We start from the raw sequence: 21,014 nt of genomic DNA, 5'->3' as shown, positions 1-21,014 counted from the left end.
TCGACTACTGTGGACTTCGACCAAAAACAGGAAGTAAATACAGGTCTGTGCGCTTGTTGAATTAACATCATTTTTATTAATATCTTTCACATCTACTGCAGTCAGATTCACCGTGTTCACTCTGAAGGAATCACTCAACATGGCTGGGCACTTGTAATGACCCATCTAGGATGTTAAGAGGATAAAAGCAGGTTTAAAACTTGCCCCATTCAAGCCAATAGGGTGAAAATTTTAAAAAGAGGCAACACCGATTGTGTCGTTGTTCTCTGTATTGACAGCACTCCAAATTTACAAAAAAATGAGCTCAATGTTAAAATTGACCAGAGTAACTAAACACATTGAGTTGATGCCTTGTGATTGGCTGATTAGATATTTATGTTAACGAGCAGTTTGACAAGTGTACTTTATAAAGTGGCCAGTGAGTGTGTATGGTGTAGTATTCAGTAAGCATTACACTAGTATTACATTCTGAACATTTTCAGAATACTTGTAAGAATTACTGATGAACCGGCTCGACCGGTTACTTCCTTTGAACTGGGTTCAACCGGCTCAAAAAAACGATTCGTTCAAGAACCGAACATCACTAGTAAGAATAGTCCAGATTAGGATGTGTAGAGATTCTCACAAACTCTATCGGCTGGCATTCTTGCAAAACTCACTGGGCAGAAATATGACAAGTCCAGTCAGGAATATTTGGCTGGTGTGTGTACTTCTTCAGACAAAAGACCATTATATCAGCTTCAATTCATGTTACATGAGGGCTTTTGTAGTGCTACACTTTCCCTTCAGGACTCAGGAGAGTGTCTGTGTAACTCAGGACAGTGATCACAGCTCCAGCGTGAGCCGTATTTAATGAATACACATGCACACTGATGAACTCACCCGATGTGATTGGTTCGTAATGAGATTTCCAGCTCCCGCAGGACCTGCGTCGACTCCTGCACTCTCCTCCTGAACTTCTGCAGAAGACAGAACAAAAAAGTCTTTATTGCAGCCTTCATCTATTATGCCCGCTGGGATTTCGGCAATCCCATAAGATCATTAAAAATCACACTGTATGACATGGATCTAACAAACTTGGGTACGACATGTATGTATGTCGTAGGCTACGGCGCACGTCAGTGTAAACGTCATCAGTTGTGCTATTGGTAAACAAATAGGGCAATTTTTATGTGTGCTGAAAAAAAGGAGGAGGCAAAAGAGGAGAAAATGGACGTGGTCATGGCTTGGGAAAAGAAAGACGCCAACTTGGCATGCCAATTTTGCAAATGGATCTCGAGGTAAGTAGTTTTAATTTTAGCACATTTCATGTTGCATTTTTATTGGCTAGTCGGTAGATGAAGGTCGTAGCTGCAAACACACTTTGAGATGATCATGCTAAATTTACGACACTTTCAGAAAATGATCACATGCTATTTTAGTCGCAGTGACAATGGCCGTCTTTGAACCTCTCTCACTGTAAGACATGAGACCACCGTTTACGAGCCATGACCACAGAAATCGCCACGATTGGTCATCTTTCGTCTGGGAGAGCCCAACATCGTACAATGAGTACTGGGCATTAGGCACTTGATTGTAAACTCTAACGCTCAAAATAATTAATTGGTTTGAGTAGGACAAACTTAAATTAAACTTATTAGTTCAGTCAAATTAACTTTAATGAGTATTTAGCACTTTATTTTTCTTTCAAGTTCACAGAACTGATATATTTTAAGTAAACTGAACTGTTTCATTGGTTTTTAATTTAGACGAACTTAAGGTTAACTGAAATGGCTGGTATGTCTATTTCCCAGCATTCTTTGCCGATGGCACTCGAAAGGGAGAGTAAATGCTAAAATTAAGTGTAATATAATTTTTTTTTTTGTGCTAGATTAATGTTAAGTGGGAGATTTAGTATTGATAACTGTTTTGTTATACTAATTTAGAAGAATTTGTTAATGTTGGCTTTATGATTTTTAGGATAGTTACCATCATGGTGACGAGGGGAGCATGAGCTTCATGAGAGCAAATCATACCTTTACATTGTTGCACTCATACAGCAAGTGCTTCTGTATAACATACTATTGCTAATATGTTCACAAATTAGTATGCTAGCAGATTAGTTTGTTAAAGCTAGCTAAGTTTATATTAATAAAAGTGTCCACATTGAGATTACATGAAAGTTCTAAGTTAATTGTATGAATTAGTGTACTCATACATTTCAATGGTTCTTAACTTGAAATGTTTAAGTACAAAATAAAAATCTGTTAGTTCTGCTTACTTAAACTTTGAATTAAATAAATAGCAAATGAAGAAAAAGTAGCTCAGGTCTCCTCAACACTGAAAAAAACAACAACATCTCAAACAAAATCGTTATTTATTTTTTCAAATTGTATTTATTTAGTTCAAACCTTGAATTTTGATTACATAATAATCAGAAATCCCTGTTTACATGGTAGTTTCTTAATCAGAGTATTGTCTTAATCGACTTAATGTCTCAAACTGTGCTCAGATTTGCCAAAATGATTGGATGGTGAAAATGCATCTCTATGACATTTTTTGGAAAGGAAAGGTTAAAAGAAATAAGAGAGATTGGCGATTGGTGACAACGTTTCATTTCAGAGGTGATGCAAAGTTATAAAAAAAATTATGAAAGATTACAAAAACTTGAAACATGTATTAAAAAGTGAATTTAAGTTAATGGATTTAGCTTAATGCTAAATTGTAAACAGTGCTATGCCACAAATGGGTGTGTGGTATCAAGACAAAATTGTATGGCAACGTAACTGGTCCAAGTATTGGAATACTATTTTGCTTAATCAAAACAACATTTGTTTCCATCACCTGCTAAATACATACTTGCAATACACAGTACAATAATTAGGTGTCTTAATAGCCTATGTCTCTCCTTTTATCTGTTGCTGTCTCAATCCCTTCCTCTTTTTCACTGTCATTCCCTCTCTAACACCCTCTGATGCAATCATTTCAGTGTCTGACATCAGTGAATCGGATTGATTATTAATGCCTGGTCTGCCACTCATCATCATGGCTGCCGTCTAATTAGTGTTGCAGAACTGCAGCATCAGTTTTGAGTTAAGATTTGGCAGCATGTCCCGTTCAGCTGGTAAAAAGCAGCGTGTCCCTCTCATTGGATGACATTTTCACATGCATTTCACCTGTCACGTGATTGGGTTGGCCACAAAGCCACTGTAACCATGGCTACGGAGAACAAAAGTGGGCCCACAGTTTGGATTCAACCCTATTATGAGACTAAGTGGAGAAAACAACCAAATAAACCCATTACCTTAAACTAATTTGTGATTTACTGTGCTTTCAATCTTTTCATTTTTTATGATGTAAAGATTTGAGTTGGGTGAATCTCTGTTACATTTACCCAGTTATATTTTTTCTTTAAGAATCAATTTTATCTCAGATTTTTAAATAAGTAGATTTTAAAATAAATAAATAAAAAAAAATAAAAAAAATAAAAATGCTAATGAAGCAATTGCTGAAAATCAGTAAGAGTGTAGAGCTATAAAATGAATGAGGTCACAGCACAAATAATTGATTTTGGGAATATTTGGTGAAATGATTGAGTTCATATTATTTACATATTTGAAGCGACGCAAGACTAACTTGCATTGTCTCTAAAATGACATGTTGTCAGTGATAGTCTCTCTTTTTTTAACCTGTCCTCTCCAACAAACGTCATAGAGATGCATTTTCATCATCCAATTTTATATCCATTGTGGATATAACCCTAAAAAAAAATATCTAATCAAATATCCTGTTTCAATTGAGAATATGTCAGATTACAGAAATAAACGGGTAACAAATGCCATTTCACATTGACTTTTAAAGTTCATTATAATTTCCCTTATAATTATACATTTATAAAAAGTTGTCAACCACCACAAACTTCACTTCAAAACTTGGGCACTTCTGGCTTACTATTTTTCTATAAGCCTACTATGATTTGGTACACATGAATTCAAATCTTACATAAATAATATAAAGGATGGATACTATGCAAATTGGGACAGAGAGTGACAAAGAGAAAGAGACAGACACAGACACACGAAAAACAACAGACATAGTGAGTATAGAGAAAAAGAGGGGAGTGTGTGCTCTGTTGTTCCCAGCGTGGGTGTGTTTGGCACATGTGGAGTGCAGTGTGTTTTCAGTGTGTGTGCAGAGCTCACGCTCCCACCTCGACTTTAAGCATTCCCAGCTGTGGCGAAAGAGAGAGAGAGCGAGCGAGAGAGAGAGAGAGAGAGAGAGAGAGGGAGAGAGAGAGAGAGAGAGAGAGAGAGAGGGAAAGAGAGAGAGAGAGAGAGGGAGAGAGGGAAAGAGAAGGGGAAAAAGAACGCAGTTCTCCAGAGAGGTCATCCTGGATTGGAATCAATGGCATAGACATTCTTCAGGACCCTCTGGAATGACCCTCTTCCTGCTGCGATCCGATTGGTTGAGAGCCGCGTGTGGAATGCACCGTATGTAAAGCTCTCGGCGCACACAAAGTAACAATTGTTCAAGTCTGCAGAAAAGAGCCATGGCCTGAACGTACAGCCATAACTCCCTCTGTCTCCTTCTCTTTTTCGCTTTCATTGTATTCCTCATCTACCTTCACTGGGACCTTCGATTTCCCACTGTCTATTTCGTTTCATGTGTGTCTCAAGTCTTTCGTCCTCTTTCACCACATCTTTAAATGATCCCCCATCCCATTTCTTTTTTTTTTCTCGTTCTGTACTTTCTCTGAGCTCAGCGACATGATGTCAGCTGCCGACGTGCAACACCCATGAGATCAGCTCAAGAACACCTTCAGAGTCCAAACCACATAAAAGACATAAACAATAATATCTGACCTTTAATATTTAATCTAGGGCGGTCCATCCGTTAACATGCGATTCATTCAAAATCCTTAATGTGTTCAAATACATTTCTGAAGCGTGTGAAATTACGTTATAAACGTCATTTACGTCACAGAGTTACATGATCATAGAAGTTGGGAGTTTATCACATTTTTGCATCTATAATGGGACAAGCACTGTGACCCTGGTAGGCGAAAATTTCTATTCTAACCTATAAACCAGATTTCGCTTCTATGTTTGCGATCAGATCAGTTTAAGCCGCTAAGTTTTCCATCTATTGAAGAGTAAGCAAATTCATTCAAACAATCGGTCCAAAACAGTGATACTATAAAGAAAACCAGGCTTATTACATCAGAGATGGCAGAGAAAATAGTGACTCACGGCCAGTTTTCAGTGAATTATTCATTCCAGTGTCTAATGTTTAGTTTTAAAACACGAGCTCTGTCATATTCTGTGATTGTTTCTGAAGAGCGCTGTGTGAAATACAGACTGAACGGAACGCCAAAACATCCCACCGCTGGCCAGATGCTACGCTAACTACATTTCTCGACTGGATGAAGCAACTCTCGATAGTGAAGTTTAGATGGATGCGGATCGAGGTAATCGAGGTAAAGACGATTGCAGTGACGTACAGGAGTCGTACAGTAAGTATGCGTATGAATTATGTAGACTTTTATCGTTTAGTTATTTGTTGTCCTTTTGGAGTCTCCAAGTGTCCTTTTTTGGAAAGACACCTGAATTTACCTTGAAAAAAGCTTGCAGAAAATACAGTTTTGCATCGCATCAAAAGTTAATAGAACCGATTATAATTACTGACGCTGTTTAAACAGGATACAGTATACAGACGCCGTTCAATTTCTGACTCCACATGCTTGAGCTCCTCCTGACAACAGGACGAATGGAAGAGTAAATAAACTTTCACTTTGACAGTAGGACCCCAGCATCAGGAACAAGTTGACGTTTCATTTTAAATGGCGTCCCAGATCTCGACAGATAATTATGAGTGTGTTCTGAGCTTTTGACTGCAGACTGTTTTGTAAATGAGTGTAATGGTAATGGAGAGTTCGCGAAGCCACTTTTTTTTGAAAGATGAAGCAGCTAACTGTTAAGAAAACCCTAAGTTACAAGAATAAAGAAACACTGAATTAGATACTTGACTTAGAACTTAAGGTCATCATTAAAGTCCGCGTGAACCGGATGTTGCAAACGACTTTTCTCAAGTGTTGTGACGCATTTCCGAGGGAAACGGAATATTGAACAGAGGGCAGGGTTTTACTTCAGCGCTCCTCCTCTCCATCTCTCGCCCATAGCAGAGTAACGGTCTGAGGGGAGTGGTTAAGCGATTAACCAACCCAAGCCGTCAAGCCTATGTCATCAGAAAAACAATCATTGCAGACCCGGAAGTAACTTTTCAAACTTTGATTAAAGATAACTTTTTATTGTTCACCACAAGACTAGTAATATCCGCTAACAGATTAAATAGGGTCAATTTTGATTTCATGCCGACTTTAAGTATTTCCACTTAATTCCCCTTTATTGTTTATTGCATTGCAATAAAGTAAAAAAAAAAGTCACGCTAAAAGAATTGACTAAATCTGTCATCTGCTGAACTCACACATGGTTGATTTTGTGTTGGTTGATCAGGAGGAAGTACAGAAGTGTATTTTAGTGATTCGAATAAGGTATTATATAAGCTGTAGTGTACTACCCTCACTTGTTCTAGTGTACTGGACATCTGACCTCCAAGGATATGCAGAGCAGAAGGTGCTACACACCAAGCAATGCACAATATACAGTACGGCTGGTCTCAGATTCTGACGGCAAGGCCACAGAACGCCCACTGTCCATTTACTGACCACCTGATGTATATTTTACTCAACACTGGAAAGTCGAAAGTTGTGCTAAAAAAGAACCAGGTTTACATTATAAGCATTTCTAATGAAGAACTAATCACTGGATTTAACAAAATATGAGATTCAAGTTCAAATCTTTGTTTGAAGTAAATATTATTTGAATAAATTAAAATGTTCTATTTGGTCTACAAATAAACCAACAGACTGTGGCTGGTTACTTTACAGTACATGTTGGTGAGACAGACTTCTTGACTAAGTGGGCAGTTCTTGGCCAGAATAAACTGCAATCTTGACCAGTCTTTAAGGCGCAAGTCAGATGTGAGTCTAGGTTGTGGACTAATACATTTGACTCTAATCTTTAGATGGTCTGATCTTTAGGCGTAACCTCTTTGCTCCCTATTACTTCACTGTCACTGGGCCAAGTGGTTGACATGCCATTTGGGCCATCATGCGTTCATACATCTGTCTGACATCAGAAAGTTGTAAAAGTTCAGAACCGCTCGCTTTAAATATACAGTGTTGTTTTGGAGGAAGTTTTACGTTTTGAGTTCTGATTCCTCATGATGTGACCCCTTGACACTTTCCCTGCACCAGAAATCAGCTGTAAAGCAAGGTGTAACATATGATCCCTATCACAGGAATCAAGTTTGCCCAAGCAAGAAGTAAGTTTCACCCAGTAGAATGCCTCCTACTCCTCTCCGTACTCTTGTAGAGTAGCTATAAGGGCAGCACTGTAGCCAAGATAACTGAGTTATCAGGAGCTATTTTGTCTCTGAGGTCATCCATCCCAGCCTGAACACACACACACACACACACACACACACACACACACACACACACAGGCCAGTCCACATTGAGGGAATAAGAACAGAACTCACCTTTCTGGTCACGGCCGGGTCAAGATAACTCTGTAACTTGTGGATGTATGTGTGAGGAGGATTCTTCACCTGGAATCGTTCCTGGAAAAGAGAGATAAAAAGATGTGTTCATGGTTTTACTGATTTTCATGTAAAAGTGTTAGCAATTGCTATGTTAGTTTTGTGCTAGTATTGTAGTTGTATGAGGAATATGAAGTGGGTTTAGACAATTTGTGGGACTTTTTAAGTCACAGAGTGTGAATTACTTTTAATCTTCACATCACCGAAATGTTGACCCAACTAGCTTAACAAAGTTGGGTGAACAATTTTATGTTGATAACATTGATGATTGGTTAAAGGGATCGTTTTAGTGAAGAAGGAAAAATATGTCGTGATTTACTCCACCTTGTGTTTTTTTGTGTTTTTTTGTCAAAATTACAAGACTTTTGTTTAGATATTTTAATGAAGCCTGGGAAATTTATGTCCCTGCCTTGGAAGTCCATTTCATCAAAACTTTCAAGCGTCAAAAAGTTCATAAAGACATCATAAAAGTATCCATCTGACTGGAGTGGTTTAATCTAACTGCTAATTTTGCAATAAACAAACTGGCATAACAAAGTATTTAAATTTGTGGGAGAGATTTTCCATTTGACAGATTACAGATAATTTTTTACACAAGCACACTCCTCTAAATTCTCCTAAGAGAGACCAGTCATCTTTCGGACTAAACTACGTTCAACTGGTCAATAGTGTGATATTAACATAAGTCCCCATGTCTAGCCGTGTGTCCATAATCTTTGTCAGATGTGTTAAACTCAACATAACTTTGATGAAAGTCCATAATGTTAGTTAAAGATAGATCCAAAATGAAATAATATGATGCATGTTTTCTCCACAACTCTCACATTTATATATATATGTGCAAGTATGAATATGAATTTCATCAATTTGATTTCTTAAAATATTTACAAAGAAAGTGCTAAAGAATGTAAGTAATAACAATGTGATTACTATTGTATTATCTATTATTAATCATGGCAAAACTTTATATCGATAGTCCACTTAAGGTATTCTACTAACTATAAGTAACTTTGCAAATGCATGTCAACTACCAGTCATTAGAATATAAGTAATAAAATAAGTCTGCTTAATATCTGCTAACACTTTATTTTGATAGCATCAACCACACGGTGGTTGCAGGGTAAGTAGGAACAGGATCCAAGTGCAGCAGTAAAAGGAAAGTTTTACAGACTTAACTTAAAATTTACAGTAATAAATCATATTTCACTATCTGATATAGTGTTAATTTACCAACCTATTGAAGTATTAGTATCTGTTTTGTACTATTGTATTACACTGACAACCAACAATCACAGCAGTGATGAGAGTCACATGATCAATCAAAGCTCATCACAAGCAGTTCATCCACAAGAAAGATAATACTAATATATATATATATAGAAGCTGCACAGTGTCATTCACACAAACATTAAATACCATTATGGTAACACACATGAAATTTAAAAAATGCAATAAATATTAATTTAACAACATAAAACACTAATGTACATAACTGATTAGAAAAAAAACGAAGAAATATTTCTGTTCACCAATTAACCGTTTTTCACTGTAGCATTTTTACAGTTTTTTACCGTTAAAATCACGATAATTTTTTAGACCGTTTTCAAAAGTTTCCATTTTCAGCCGCCCAAAATGCTGTTGTCTTGTAAATCAACGGCCAAAACGCATAAAAAAGTTTTATGTTTTTAGTTAAAACAAATGTTGTCAAATTAAATCTAAACTAAAATCAAAAATCAAACTAAATCAATTTAACGGGCACACAGGCAAACATGAACAGAACACAATGAAAACGAATTACAAAACTCAGACATGAACAGAATAACACGAAACGTGACAGACATTCTACTGACTTCAAGCAACTTTGCAAATACATGTCAAATTATTCTACAAACCCGAACTCTAACACCTAATCCTAATAATACTATACCTACTACCGGTAATATATGTGAGTTAGTTGACATACAGTTGCAAATTAATGAGATTTAGTTGCAGAGTTACTAATAGTTAGAAGAATGTTCAAAAGTGGACTATCGAAATAAAGCGTAACCGGTAACACTTTACAATAAGGTTCATCAGTTAACATTAGTTAATCTATTAATAACCATAAGCAATACATTTGTTACTGTATTCGTTAACGTAAGATTCGTTAATCTTTGTTAACGTTAGTTAACAGCTGTTGTTTGTTTGTGTTATTTATTTCACAGTGCATTAACTAATGTTAACAAATACAACTTTTGATTTTAATAATTTATTAGTAAATGTTGAAATTAGCATTAACAAAGATTAATAACTGCTGTATAAGTGCAGTTAATTATTAGTTCATGTTAACTAATGTAGTTAATGTTAACTACTGACACCTTATAGTAAAGTGTTACTGCGTAACCTTAATAATTTATGTATAATACTTACTCATACTAATAATTTTGTTATATTCAAAATCAAACGTGTTTACAATTCTCTCACTCATTTGGATGTTGTCCTTGGCAACAGCCAATCAACATCAGTGCATAACAGGAAAGAGGAAGAGACCTAGTTCTGCTCAAAACAACACAAAGCCCCTGCACACACACACACACACACAACACATCAGCCACAGATATCACATTGACCTTTAATATGTGTCCGGTGTGTGAGTTCTTGTGTGGATCATGTATACTCTACGTTATGGGTTTAAAATGTCCCCACAAAGATGGCAATATTCAAAATCCTTGTCCGTGTGGGGAAATATGTTGGTCCCAATTAGGAAAACAGCTTATCGATCATACATAAATGTTTTTTTATGTTATTAATAGTAAATTAGTTAACATGGCAGCTCATGTAATCTCAACAAGGCAGTGTCCACTGATAGATTGTCAGTGGGGTCACATGATGGCCAGTACTAGAGTTCACAATCATTGTCAATATCACTGGTTGGATGGGATAGACTGAATAATGAGTATTAACGACGAGTATAAGCAACAACAACAGCAGCCAGACAAGTTGTGCTGTCTTCATGAGGACAAGATAAAGACCATATGTTATGTCTGCAGGGACACAAGGTCACCTAATGGACAAACAATGACGCACTGTAGAACAGATTGCCCACACTTGTCTCACTGAAATGCATGATGGTAAAATCTAAAATACATGACTGGGACCCGTGGAATTCCATGGAATTGTTTCCATGGCAAACAATGTCTGCAGAGTGTGGCACCAATTAAGTTCGTCGATAACTTAAAAATTCGGTCAAAATGTACTCATGTTGTTCCAAATCTGTATACATTTTCTTTCCTTCTGTGTGTACAAAAGACGATATTTTGAAAAAAAGTGTCTGTTGTTTTAGACCCCAATGACTGTTATTAGATTGACTGTGAGAATGGAGGAGGTAATAGAAAGAAAGACTGTTCTGTCTTACCTGATCACAAATGAGTTCCCATTTCTTCTCATTGTCGTACTGCCGTAGTAATCTTGCTTTGTCTGGAGGCAAGTTCATAGAGTTCTGTATAAAGACACAAAGAAGGACTAAAGTTAGTTAAAGTCCAGTAACTTCCACTGCTATCAGACAAACACGTCTGTTTATATATTTTTCCTGGGAAAAAAAGAGACAAAAAATTCTGATTAAGACATGATTTATGGCCATGCACATCTCACAGACACAACACTTAGAAAGTGAAAAGTGCTTTTCACGCAATGCGGTTTTAAAAATTGTCTGAAGTTAAAGAATATGTGTTTATCTGACCCTTACAAATAAATTCACCCCATTCATAACAAACTCACTTCATGGCTCTGTGTCTGTGTCAGAAAAAAAAGACTGTGTGTAAAATGTGCTGGCTCAGCAGAAGAGACACATGGCTATATGTCTCCGCCAGCATCTTCTTCCTCTACAGACACTCAACTGAAAAAACAGTGCCATTACTGCAGAACGAGTCGCTGGATTCATTAAAGAGTCTTAAGACAAAAAAAAATATTCATAGAATAAAATAAAGTCAATTCAATACTGATTAATCTTAATGATAAATGTGTCTTATTAACCTTTTTTTAAGTATCAAGCCTCTGGATTGTTCAAGACGTGTTAGTTTAACAACATTGGGAACTGGAATCCATTTGGTTAATGTGACATGGAGGAAAATAAAATAAAGAAACTTCAATGGACAATGTAGAATATTATATTTTTATAATTAGAACATTCCTTTCAAGAATTTGAATTCAAGAATTTACCTCTTAAGTTTTATTTTAAGAAAAACACAAACAAATGCAAAATAGTTTAAACTTTTTTTATCAAGTTTAAAAAGAAAATAGCAGCAAGAACCACAATAACAAATAAACTAAAACTAAAAAAATATTGTAACTGAGTGTACATTTTAAATGTTCTTACGCAATGGTAAATGCTTCTGAAGCCACAAGTCAATAACAGTGATTCAATATCATTTTGTTTGGTTAATATCATATCATTGTGTTTAATTACCAAATTCCTGGTGAAGAACTGCCCATTGTCCTGAACAGATATAAACCAATAAGAGAGTTACCACAAATAAATTAGAATAATAGTAACAGTGGCCGCCCAATCCCATGACTTCTAATATACGTATCTGTATGATATATTTGAATAATTTCAATATATTGAATAATTACTGCTTAAAGTCGCCCTGTGGTGAAAACCAAGCTTTTAATGTTGTTTATATGTCTATGTGGTGTTTTTAATATATGCTTTAATACAAACCATGTGCAAATTCATAAGTCGACAGCATTGCTGAGTATTCTCTCCTTAAAACGGCAGTGAACCAAAGACAGTCTCAAAAACGCCGTTGGAAATCGCTGGTGTTTCTGACGTCACAAACTACCTTGTAACCAATGAGATCAACTTGTGATCGTCAACGAGTGGATCTCTGAGTTGGTGTGAGTGAGTGGAGGCGGGGATCAATTGTGTATTCATAGAACTGCGAATATTAAATGAGGCAAGGGTGTAGTTACATTCAAGCTATTTTAAGGCATTACGATTTTTTTTTAAACGGAAAAACTTTTAAATATGTAATTTTGGTGACCAAAGATGATTTTTAAGGGATACAATTATTGACAGGGGGACTTTAAATACATAGTCAGCAAAAAAAAAATTAACTAGCATTGCTGATTCAACCACGTCAAAAAGATGAGTAGTCCACTCAATGTTCAAGTTGGCATGAAATGAAAGGTCACCCTATTTTATCACATCTATTTTCTAAATGCATGTTATTGATCTTATTGTGAACAACATGCAGTACTTCTTCAATCATTTTAATCTTCTTAAACGCGCCTCTGCAAGCTCAACTTCGTCAGCCTCCATTTTTAAGAGCAACACCCACATCTCAAAAATACAGTCAACAACTGATGGATAAAACCAAAATCCCTGTTCTGCATTTTCTCTTTTTTGATAATTCGGTATCGTTACACTTGGATATACAGCACAAGTGGTTTCGTTGATGGTTTATTACTGTTTTTTAATATTTTTTTTTAGCTCTATTAAAATGAAAGAGTTATATAGTTCCAGAACCAAGGCCTTTTAAAAAGGGGATGGTGCCTATAATCATATCCATAATAATTTTCACTACAACAGTTTAACTAATAAGCTGTTGGCTTTCTATTTTTCAATAGCAAATAACTTGACCTGGACTGCATTCCCTGTGTGGAGATGTTTATTCACAAACATACGGACCATCTGCACATGTGTGTGCTCAGACTCCAAACATGTGCTGAGATCAGACCTCCACCTCTTACACAAGCGCTGTCCTTTACGTCTGCCCTACTTTCACACATCTGCTGCATGGAACTCCCCCAAAACACTGCAGTCACCAGATCCCCATCCGTACCCCACCCTTCAGCGCAAACTGTACACCACCCACCCGAACACAAACAGATGATTCCCTCTCCAGCTGTGTGCTGATGGGAAAACTAATCCAGCGCTGTTAAATGGCATCTTAATTTGGAAAAAGCGATGGTACAGGAGCCACACTATTTATCTGTGAGTATAGTCGTGCGCTGCTCTTGTTGTTTTTCTCTGTAGATTCCCAAAGCAGTGCTACTCACGCAGGAAGCCACTTTAAAGCGGACGGCTATGTTGTGTTTTCCAGCCTCAACACAGCAGTTGTTGCCCAGAGGGAAACCCAACACTTAAAATGTGATCTAGACACAAAGGCAATCCGTCATCATGACTTTGAACATTTTTCTCAACAGAACTTCTTTAACTCTATCCCCACCAATGATTGAATTTTCCATAATTTATGACACAACGCTTCCCAGCCATTGACAGAATTTTCAGGGAGTCCATGTGTTCACTGCTATACTGTAGGGGGCACTATAATGCATCTTCTGAACAACGTTCACACAACTCTGAATAAAATTCAATGACGTGAAGGCTGTAATGTGATTGGTTACCATGACAGACGTGATCCCAGTTAGCCGTTCTCCAATGATAGAGCCAGGAAAGAGCACATGATCTCAGAATCAAAACACAGGCAAAGAAGAAACAGAAACAACAAGGAAGCCACAGAGGCATTGGTAATGCACATGAAAAATGACGCAATCTTCAAACAATAAACAGCATAAAAATCAAAACTTAATGTTGCCGAATAAAATGTCGCCCCAGGACTAGGATAACGATCTATTCCATCTATGTTTTGATAATCGTTCTGAATACGATCATTGACAAAAACAATTTCTCAGCTTTTTGTTCAAAATGTTTATGAAACTTTTACTTTTTCCCACATTTAATGGTAAAAAATAAATAAGAATGTGTAAATCTAGAATAAAATGTAGATTTGTTTTCAAAGAAGAGGGGCTCTTCTCTTTCTTTTGATATATTGCATGTTAAGATATTCATACAACAAAGTATTCTGGGGGCCATTCTTTTTTTGTCTTTTTTTTTTCAACAATAAAATACTGGTGGTGGCTGGCAACTTTATAAAAACACTGGTGGGGAAAGAGCTAATATGAAGACACTCTCTCTTCTAAAACGTAAATGAAATAGCTTGGCAACTCCAATGCGAGGCAGCATCCTAACTGAAATTGAACCTCACAAGTGACTGATTTGAAACACTCTTGTCTTGTTCAGCAATATCAAGCTCATGTTGACTGCCTTCTGTACTACTAAAACAAGTTCAGTTTACTTAAATAAACATTGGAAACCGATTGCACAAGTCTCCAAAGCTTAAAATGGAACATTAATTCCATGTTGAGAACAACAGTATTTAGTGTGGTTGCAGTGACAAAACAACATTAACTAAATTGAATTATTACAGTAATCTTACTATTATATGTGTAACATTAATACACATTCTAGAGTATATTAACTAAAATTGATATATTAAAACGTGATATTTCAAATTAACATCTGGCTATGCTTTTTTGGGTGGTAAATAATGGAGCAAATACCAGTAAAATGACTAGCGCAAACCTTAGTAAATCACCTTGCATGATTCAATGAAATACTTTCCTCACATAAATTGTGTGTCTGAAAGGGAAACTCCTACAACTACATATAAGGTCAGCTGCAAAAAAATAACCCTGTCCATGGACCATGCCTTTTCAGCGCTTATATTTCTCTGTGTGTCTTTAGTAAATCCCGACAGTAGTGTTTTAACACTAAAAGAGGGTTTGCGCTGGCACAAGCTGTTAGTAAATCTAGCCCACAGTCTGAACCAAGCAAAAAAAGAGCAAAAGCTTTTTCTAATAACACAGTGGATGGACACAGATGCTAAGGGAGATTTGGTATTTTAAATATATACTTTTAATATTTGCAGTTGCAGTTAAGATGTGCAGTTAAGCACACTTATTTCTCACAAGGGGATACATGCAATGTTACTTTAGAAAATGTTAAGAAATTGACACTGCCATAAAAGAGATTAAGTCTGTATTTTTACTCTATTCAGAAACAAAAGCTATCATTCTATATTTAAACTGCATGGGACTCGATTAAAAAAACATAACTAATTAATTGCACAATTTGCAGTAATTCATTGAAATTAATCGCATTTCCCCCAAGCTTGTAATCATCAATATTTAAACGTAGAATCACCTAATTAAATTAAACAACACAGAAAAAAGGAACTGAAAATAGCCCCATATTCAAATAAAATTAAACATCAATATATTATTATTCATGCAGTTATATGCAACATCCTCAGATTTAACAATTTTATTTTTTTTACTAATTATCAAAATAAAGTAGGCCTATAGTCCTACAAAGCTATTATTACCAGAGCATGTGATCAGAGCAGGTCATTTTACCATTGTTGCCCAGCATGGCTATACCAGCTCAGTAGGCTATTGCAAACAGAAGTCTACTACTGAGAAATTTTCCGTTATTTGAGCGGACTTTGTTTTTTCAGAGGGTGATCGGTACAGAGCAGAACGCGCAGCGCAAACACAGAGCGGAACATTGAGCAGAGAGCGCAGTGCGCCGACACACACACATACACACACACACAAACACACGGAACGGAGAGCGCGGCGCACACACGGAGCGGAAAAGACCAGCTCGTGAAACCTGTTCACCGAACACAGAGGAGCGGGGCGGCATATTCTCGGCTTATATTTTCGGCCAAAAAAACTAAAATGTTATTTTCGACCGATAATTTTCGGCGGCCGAAAATTCGGTGCATCCAGCTTCTATGGTATTTGAATTCAGCTTTGCTAATTGTACAAAGCATCTTTGTTTTGTCAAACGCGCCATCGGGCAACTTTTTAAATGCAAACATCCCTCCTAAAACTCCATCCTTGTCCTTCTCCATCATGACAGGGTGACTTGGTTCGGCACATAACACATAAATAGCGTCCGCAACAGGAAGTCATTAAAACGAGGCAAAAGAAAGTGCTGCGTCAATTGCGTTGTTTTGTTTAATGCGTTAAACATCTCTAATTAATCGCAAAGATTAACGCGTTAATTCCCCCAGCCCTAATTTAAACGGAAGAGATATCCCCCTTATCTCCACCTGAACAGCAAAACAAAGTTTCTGGTTCTGTGCTTGTGGATAACATTTGTGTAATATGATATTGCCGTGACAACAGAGAAACCTAAATCTAATCTGCAAGACCAGATGTCTGACAAATGAAATAACAGACCGATACTTGATGGGCAAAGCCATATGCTGAACAAATAAATATGATCAGTCAAGCCAGTTCATGCCAAGTTCAAGTTTTAGATACAAAACAAAAATCCCAGCCCACACAGGAGTAACACCTAGATCTAGCCTATCTTTAATGTTTTAGAGACACAATGTACGATTCTCTAGGGTTCTTAGTCCAGACAGGCAAGAATATTTGTTATATTTGATATGGTTAATTATATTTCAAATGTAGAAGCCTCTAAGGTCTGCATATGGATAATTAGAGAAGTAGAGGCAGGCGGAGATACAGTAGTCTCAGACAGACCGCCCACAGTCCGCTCACTGACCGTCTGATGCATATTACACACTAAAACCAGAGCTGGGCTCACACCAACTTTTACTGTTGTCTGCCAAATCATTTGGATTAACTGGTGCACCATTACTAGTAGAATAAGAACTCCTAATTTTGTTCAATGGTCTATCATCTGAGTATCATTGACTTTAAAACAATGTTCCCCTAAACATCACTTAAAAATAAGGTTGGTTAGACACTAGACAGTCTTGACCAGAATAAGTCGCAATGTGGACCAGACTTTATTCGGTCATACGAGTGCTGGATAACATTTTATGTATGCATTGTTAGTTTGTCTTTTTAGATTGTTTTGTGTGAAGGTTTTGGTGCTGCCATATATATACAGTACATTTACCACCAAAGGATATGGCTCTAAGATGGAAAATCCACTCATTTCGAGAAAGACGTTTCCAGGAACAACTGCTTGGTTAGGACACTGATGTCTTCTTCTATGGTCAGTCTGACCCTGACAGCAGAGTTCAGGCAGTACTTTGATCACCTGTGTTTGAATGGCTCCTCTGGGTTGATCTTAAACATCCTAACCGCTCGAAAAACCCAAATAAGCACCTACACATCCACCCCGCCCTGACCCAAACACCACTAAACACAGCTCTCCCAAAACTGCCACAGCATGAGCATGGATAAAAGAGGGTGATATCATCATCATCATCATCATCATCACTTCATGGTTCTCTTAATGGTCTGTAAAACTTGCTCTAAAGACTTGAGCAGAACGGAAAAAGTTCAAATGAATTAATGTACCATGCAACTGTAGACAATGTGTCATTTTGCTATGCAGTTTATACCGTGGTGGATATCTGTGCAGCTATCAGTGGGCAGGACCGGCATAAATAAATACAAAAAGTCCCCCCCAAAAAAAGAAAGAATCATGGGCACATCAGTTTTTCCATTTGTCTAACTCATATCAAAATAATTTAACCAATTTGAACTTCATGTCTTATACAGTGTTATAGGGTAAAGGTGCATGGGAAAAGTTTTGAATTTGATTGAGTTTGAATCCTTATGCCAAACTTTCTCTACTCCCTTGTCCCATAGTTGTTTATGGTTGCTGATCTACACCACAACTTGCATATTAATAAAAAAATCAGCTGATGTGTGTTTTTTAGTTGTTGTTTTTTTCAAAATCAAACTACTCAAAGTACCTGTCATTTGTAAAGTGTTTGACTTGCCAGAATGAACCACATGTGTGTTTTTCCTGAAGATGACTGACTCTCTAGCTTGTCATTATATGAGTCATAATAGGATAGACAAAACGGATAAATAAGCCTTATAGCACAGCATGAAGTTTTCTAAATAAGAATTACTGCAATTCTTAATCCCAGTTTAGATCTGATCTCTGGTCTATTTGTAGTACACTAATGAATCACGATTGTACTGGTCCAGCACAAACCAAGCGTTACAACCAGACCTGGCATATCAGAGAGTCGTTTCAAAATTATGATACACTTTATTGGATATTATGAAATCTATCTCATAGCAGGCTGATGTTTAAAAAGACTGTACTTTATAACACTGTAATAATGCATGCTTCATTGTTGAATCTTTATATGCAATTTATTTGGAAACTTAAATTTGGAAAGCCTGATTGCTACATTCAAATGATCAACAAATGCAGAACTTAACTTTACTTCATCATTTCTATTCAGTGTCTTTTAATTGTCCAATAATGGACCACTAAATAATGTTTGGCAACCACACATAGGGCCATATCTTGCACCCAGCGCAATTGACTTTGAACACCGACGCATGTATCATTCCTATTTTGCACCCGCGCACAGCGGACTTCTCCCTCCACAGACGCACGTCGGTAAATTAGGGAATGAACTTGCGCTCGCGGGGGGCGGTTCAGCGCAAAGAGGTGCATCCGGTGCAAAACTCCCCTGGTGCTATTTTCCAGTTTTAGAAAGCAATTGCGCCACTGACCAGGAAAAAAAACAGTCTAAAGACAGTGGCGCGTTGCGCGTTAGTGATATGGTATTTTAAGGGCGCGTGCTCTGCCATAATGTAGCGTGTTAACGCGCATCCACTTTGATTCTCTAATAATTATAAACAGACGCAGCAGTTTTCATTTTTGCAAATCATACATTATTACAAGGAAAAATATTAACACACGAGAGAAATCATTGTTGTGTCCGTGAAGATGTGAAAAATATCTATCTAGATTTAAAAAAAATAAAATCTAGATTAGGCTACACATTTACCCAAATTATACGCCTGTTTAACCGAACCTAATTTGGGTGGGTTTCTCCCATCATCCCCAATGTCACTTCTCTGCGTTTTACGGCCCTGACGAGAACGTCGCTCTCCTCGGATGTGAACCGCTCCTGGCGTGCACTGGCAAATCCGCCGTTATAATAGCAATCCGCCATGGAACAAGCACGCCTGCTCTTAAAGGGAATGTGAGAGGACGCTCTGATTGGTTTATTTCATGTTACGCCCAAACCACACCTATGAATAATGAAGCTACTTCAGACCAACCCCTTTTAGATTTGCGCCAGGCGCAAGAGTCGTTTATCTGCCGGGAAAATAGCAACAGCGCCGGGATCCGCCCACAAAGTTACTTGCGCTTTGCGCTTTGACACTTGCGTTTCAGATCGTTAAAATAGGGCCCATAGTCTGTTTCACCTTTAAAACCTCATAAACAATGTTGTCTTTAAAAGTGTGCTTTCTTTAAAATAAATGCCACTTCACTTGATATACTGTTATCTAAAGCCGAAGCCGAGGATAGTAATACTAGTAATTTTTTCTTTGTCATTTTTTAGTCCCCATGAGGAAAACAACTTATCATAGAACAATCATACTAAGTGATGTTTGTTTGTTTTTTATGTAAAAATGCAGAATGTTTTCTGTGATGGTTGGGTTAGCATTAGATTTTAGAATTACAGTTTGAACATGTGTCATCTAAACAGTAGTTTAAATGTCCCTTTCTTCAGATTCACAGTGGATTTGTCAACCATAAAGTGGATTCGAAGAGTTTCTTATCACAGCATTATAAAGAGGAAGAGAGCAGTTCTCTGAGGCAGACTCAAATATCTCTGCTCTTTCCTCTCAGTAAGACATGTGATCACTCCTTCTCATATTTTCCTGTGTCTGGTGGCATCCAGACGGTCTCTTCCACTAGACCAAATACCCCATGAGTCTGGGCTGCAGATATATTGGCTGCAAAATATTTTTTCTGACAGTAAGCAATACATCTGTCTTTACAGTATAGCTTGCACTTATGCTGTATATGAATTAATAATCAAAAATAAAATAAACATTTAAAAGCATACACAAATGGAAAAAGCTTTCCAAAAAGTTCCAATGTATCTAGTTTATATCAGTCTAGCAAATACAACAACAACAAAATAATCTATATATATAAGCTAAGATATAATTAAGAATGAATGACTAAATGAGACAATTAAAAGTCCTTGATATGTGTCAATCTGTCTGATTATATATATAAAAAGCTAATTTGTAATGAGCTATTTTGTCAGGGGTTTTTTGTGGAAAAAATATGTCCGTGCATCAAGGATTTGTCACAGAAAGTTGCCGTCTGGTACGAAAGGCTTAACTAAACGATATCCCTACTTACAGATTAATGGCTGACCGCAACGAACTGCTCATTTCTGCATAAACACTTGATTGTTTCTCATTGATGTTTTTGAATGTTTCAGTTTACACAAACAACAAGTGTGTATCAGTAACATCTGTAGGAAGAGTGAACTCAGAATCTGTCAGCAGGAAGTCAGCGATTGAAAACCAGTGACCTCACATTGTAAAGTCTCTCCCTCTTTGTCTTTCTGTCTGTCCCCCACCCAACGGCTCCTCGAGTCACAGGTGGCGAGTGTCATCCCCTAATTAGCGCAACATGTTTCCGTAATCCGGACGATTCTGCGAGGCTACGCAGGTGTCCTCCGTCTGCTAGCGGATTAGTAGTGTAATCTCAGCCCCCCCCCCCCCAC

General features: G+C 37.1%; 1 protein-coding gene across 9 annotated transcripts in view; it reads right to left on the bottom strand.

The window, feature by feature from the left end:
- Window positions 1-21,014, bottom strand: part of fmnl2a (formin-like 2a) — a 119,118-nt gene that overhangs the window by 74,970 nt on the left and 23,134 nt on the right. For all 9 annotated transcript variants that reach the window (XM_079619843.1, XM_079619847.1, XM_079619845.1 and 6 more), the window contains exons 2-4: window positions 11,033-11,116; window positions 7,579-7,659; window positions 883-959 (exon numbers count right to left, since the gene is read on the bottom strand). In XM_079619843.1, the coding sequence (XP_079475969.1) occupies window positions 883-959; window positions 7,579-7,659; window positions 11,033-11,116 (242 nt within the window). The remainder of the gene's footprint in view (window positions 1-882; window positions 960-7,578; window positions 7,660-11,032; window positions 11,117-21,014) is intronic.

The sequence above is a fragment of the Phoxinus phoxinus genome (assembly GCF_949152265.1).
Source record: "Phoxinus phoxinus genome assembly, chromosome: 7".
In the NCBI taxonomy this organism is placed as follows: Eukaryota; Metazoa; Chordata; class Actinopteri; order Cypriniformes; family Leuciscidae; genus Phoxinus; species Phoxinus phoxinus.
The sequence above is the reverse complement of the archived record's forward strand: the minus strand, read 5'-3'. Positions and strand labels throughout refer to the sequence as shown.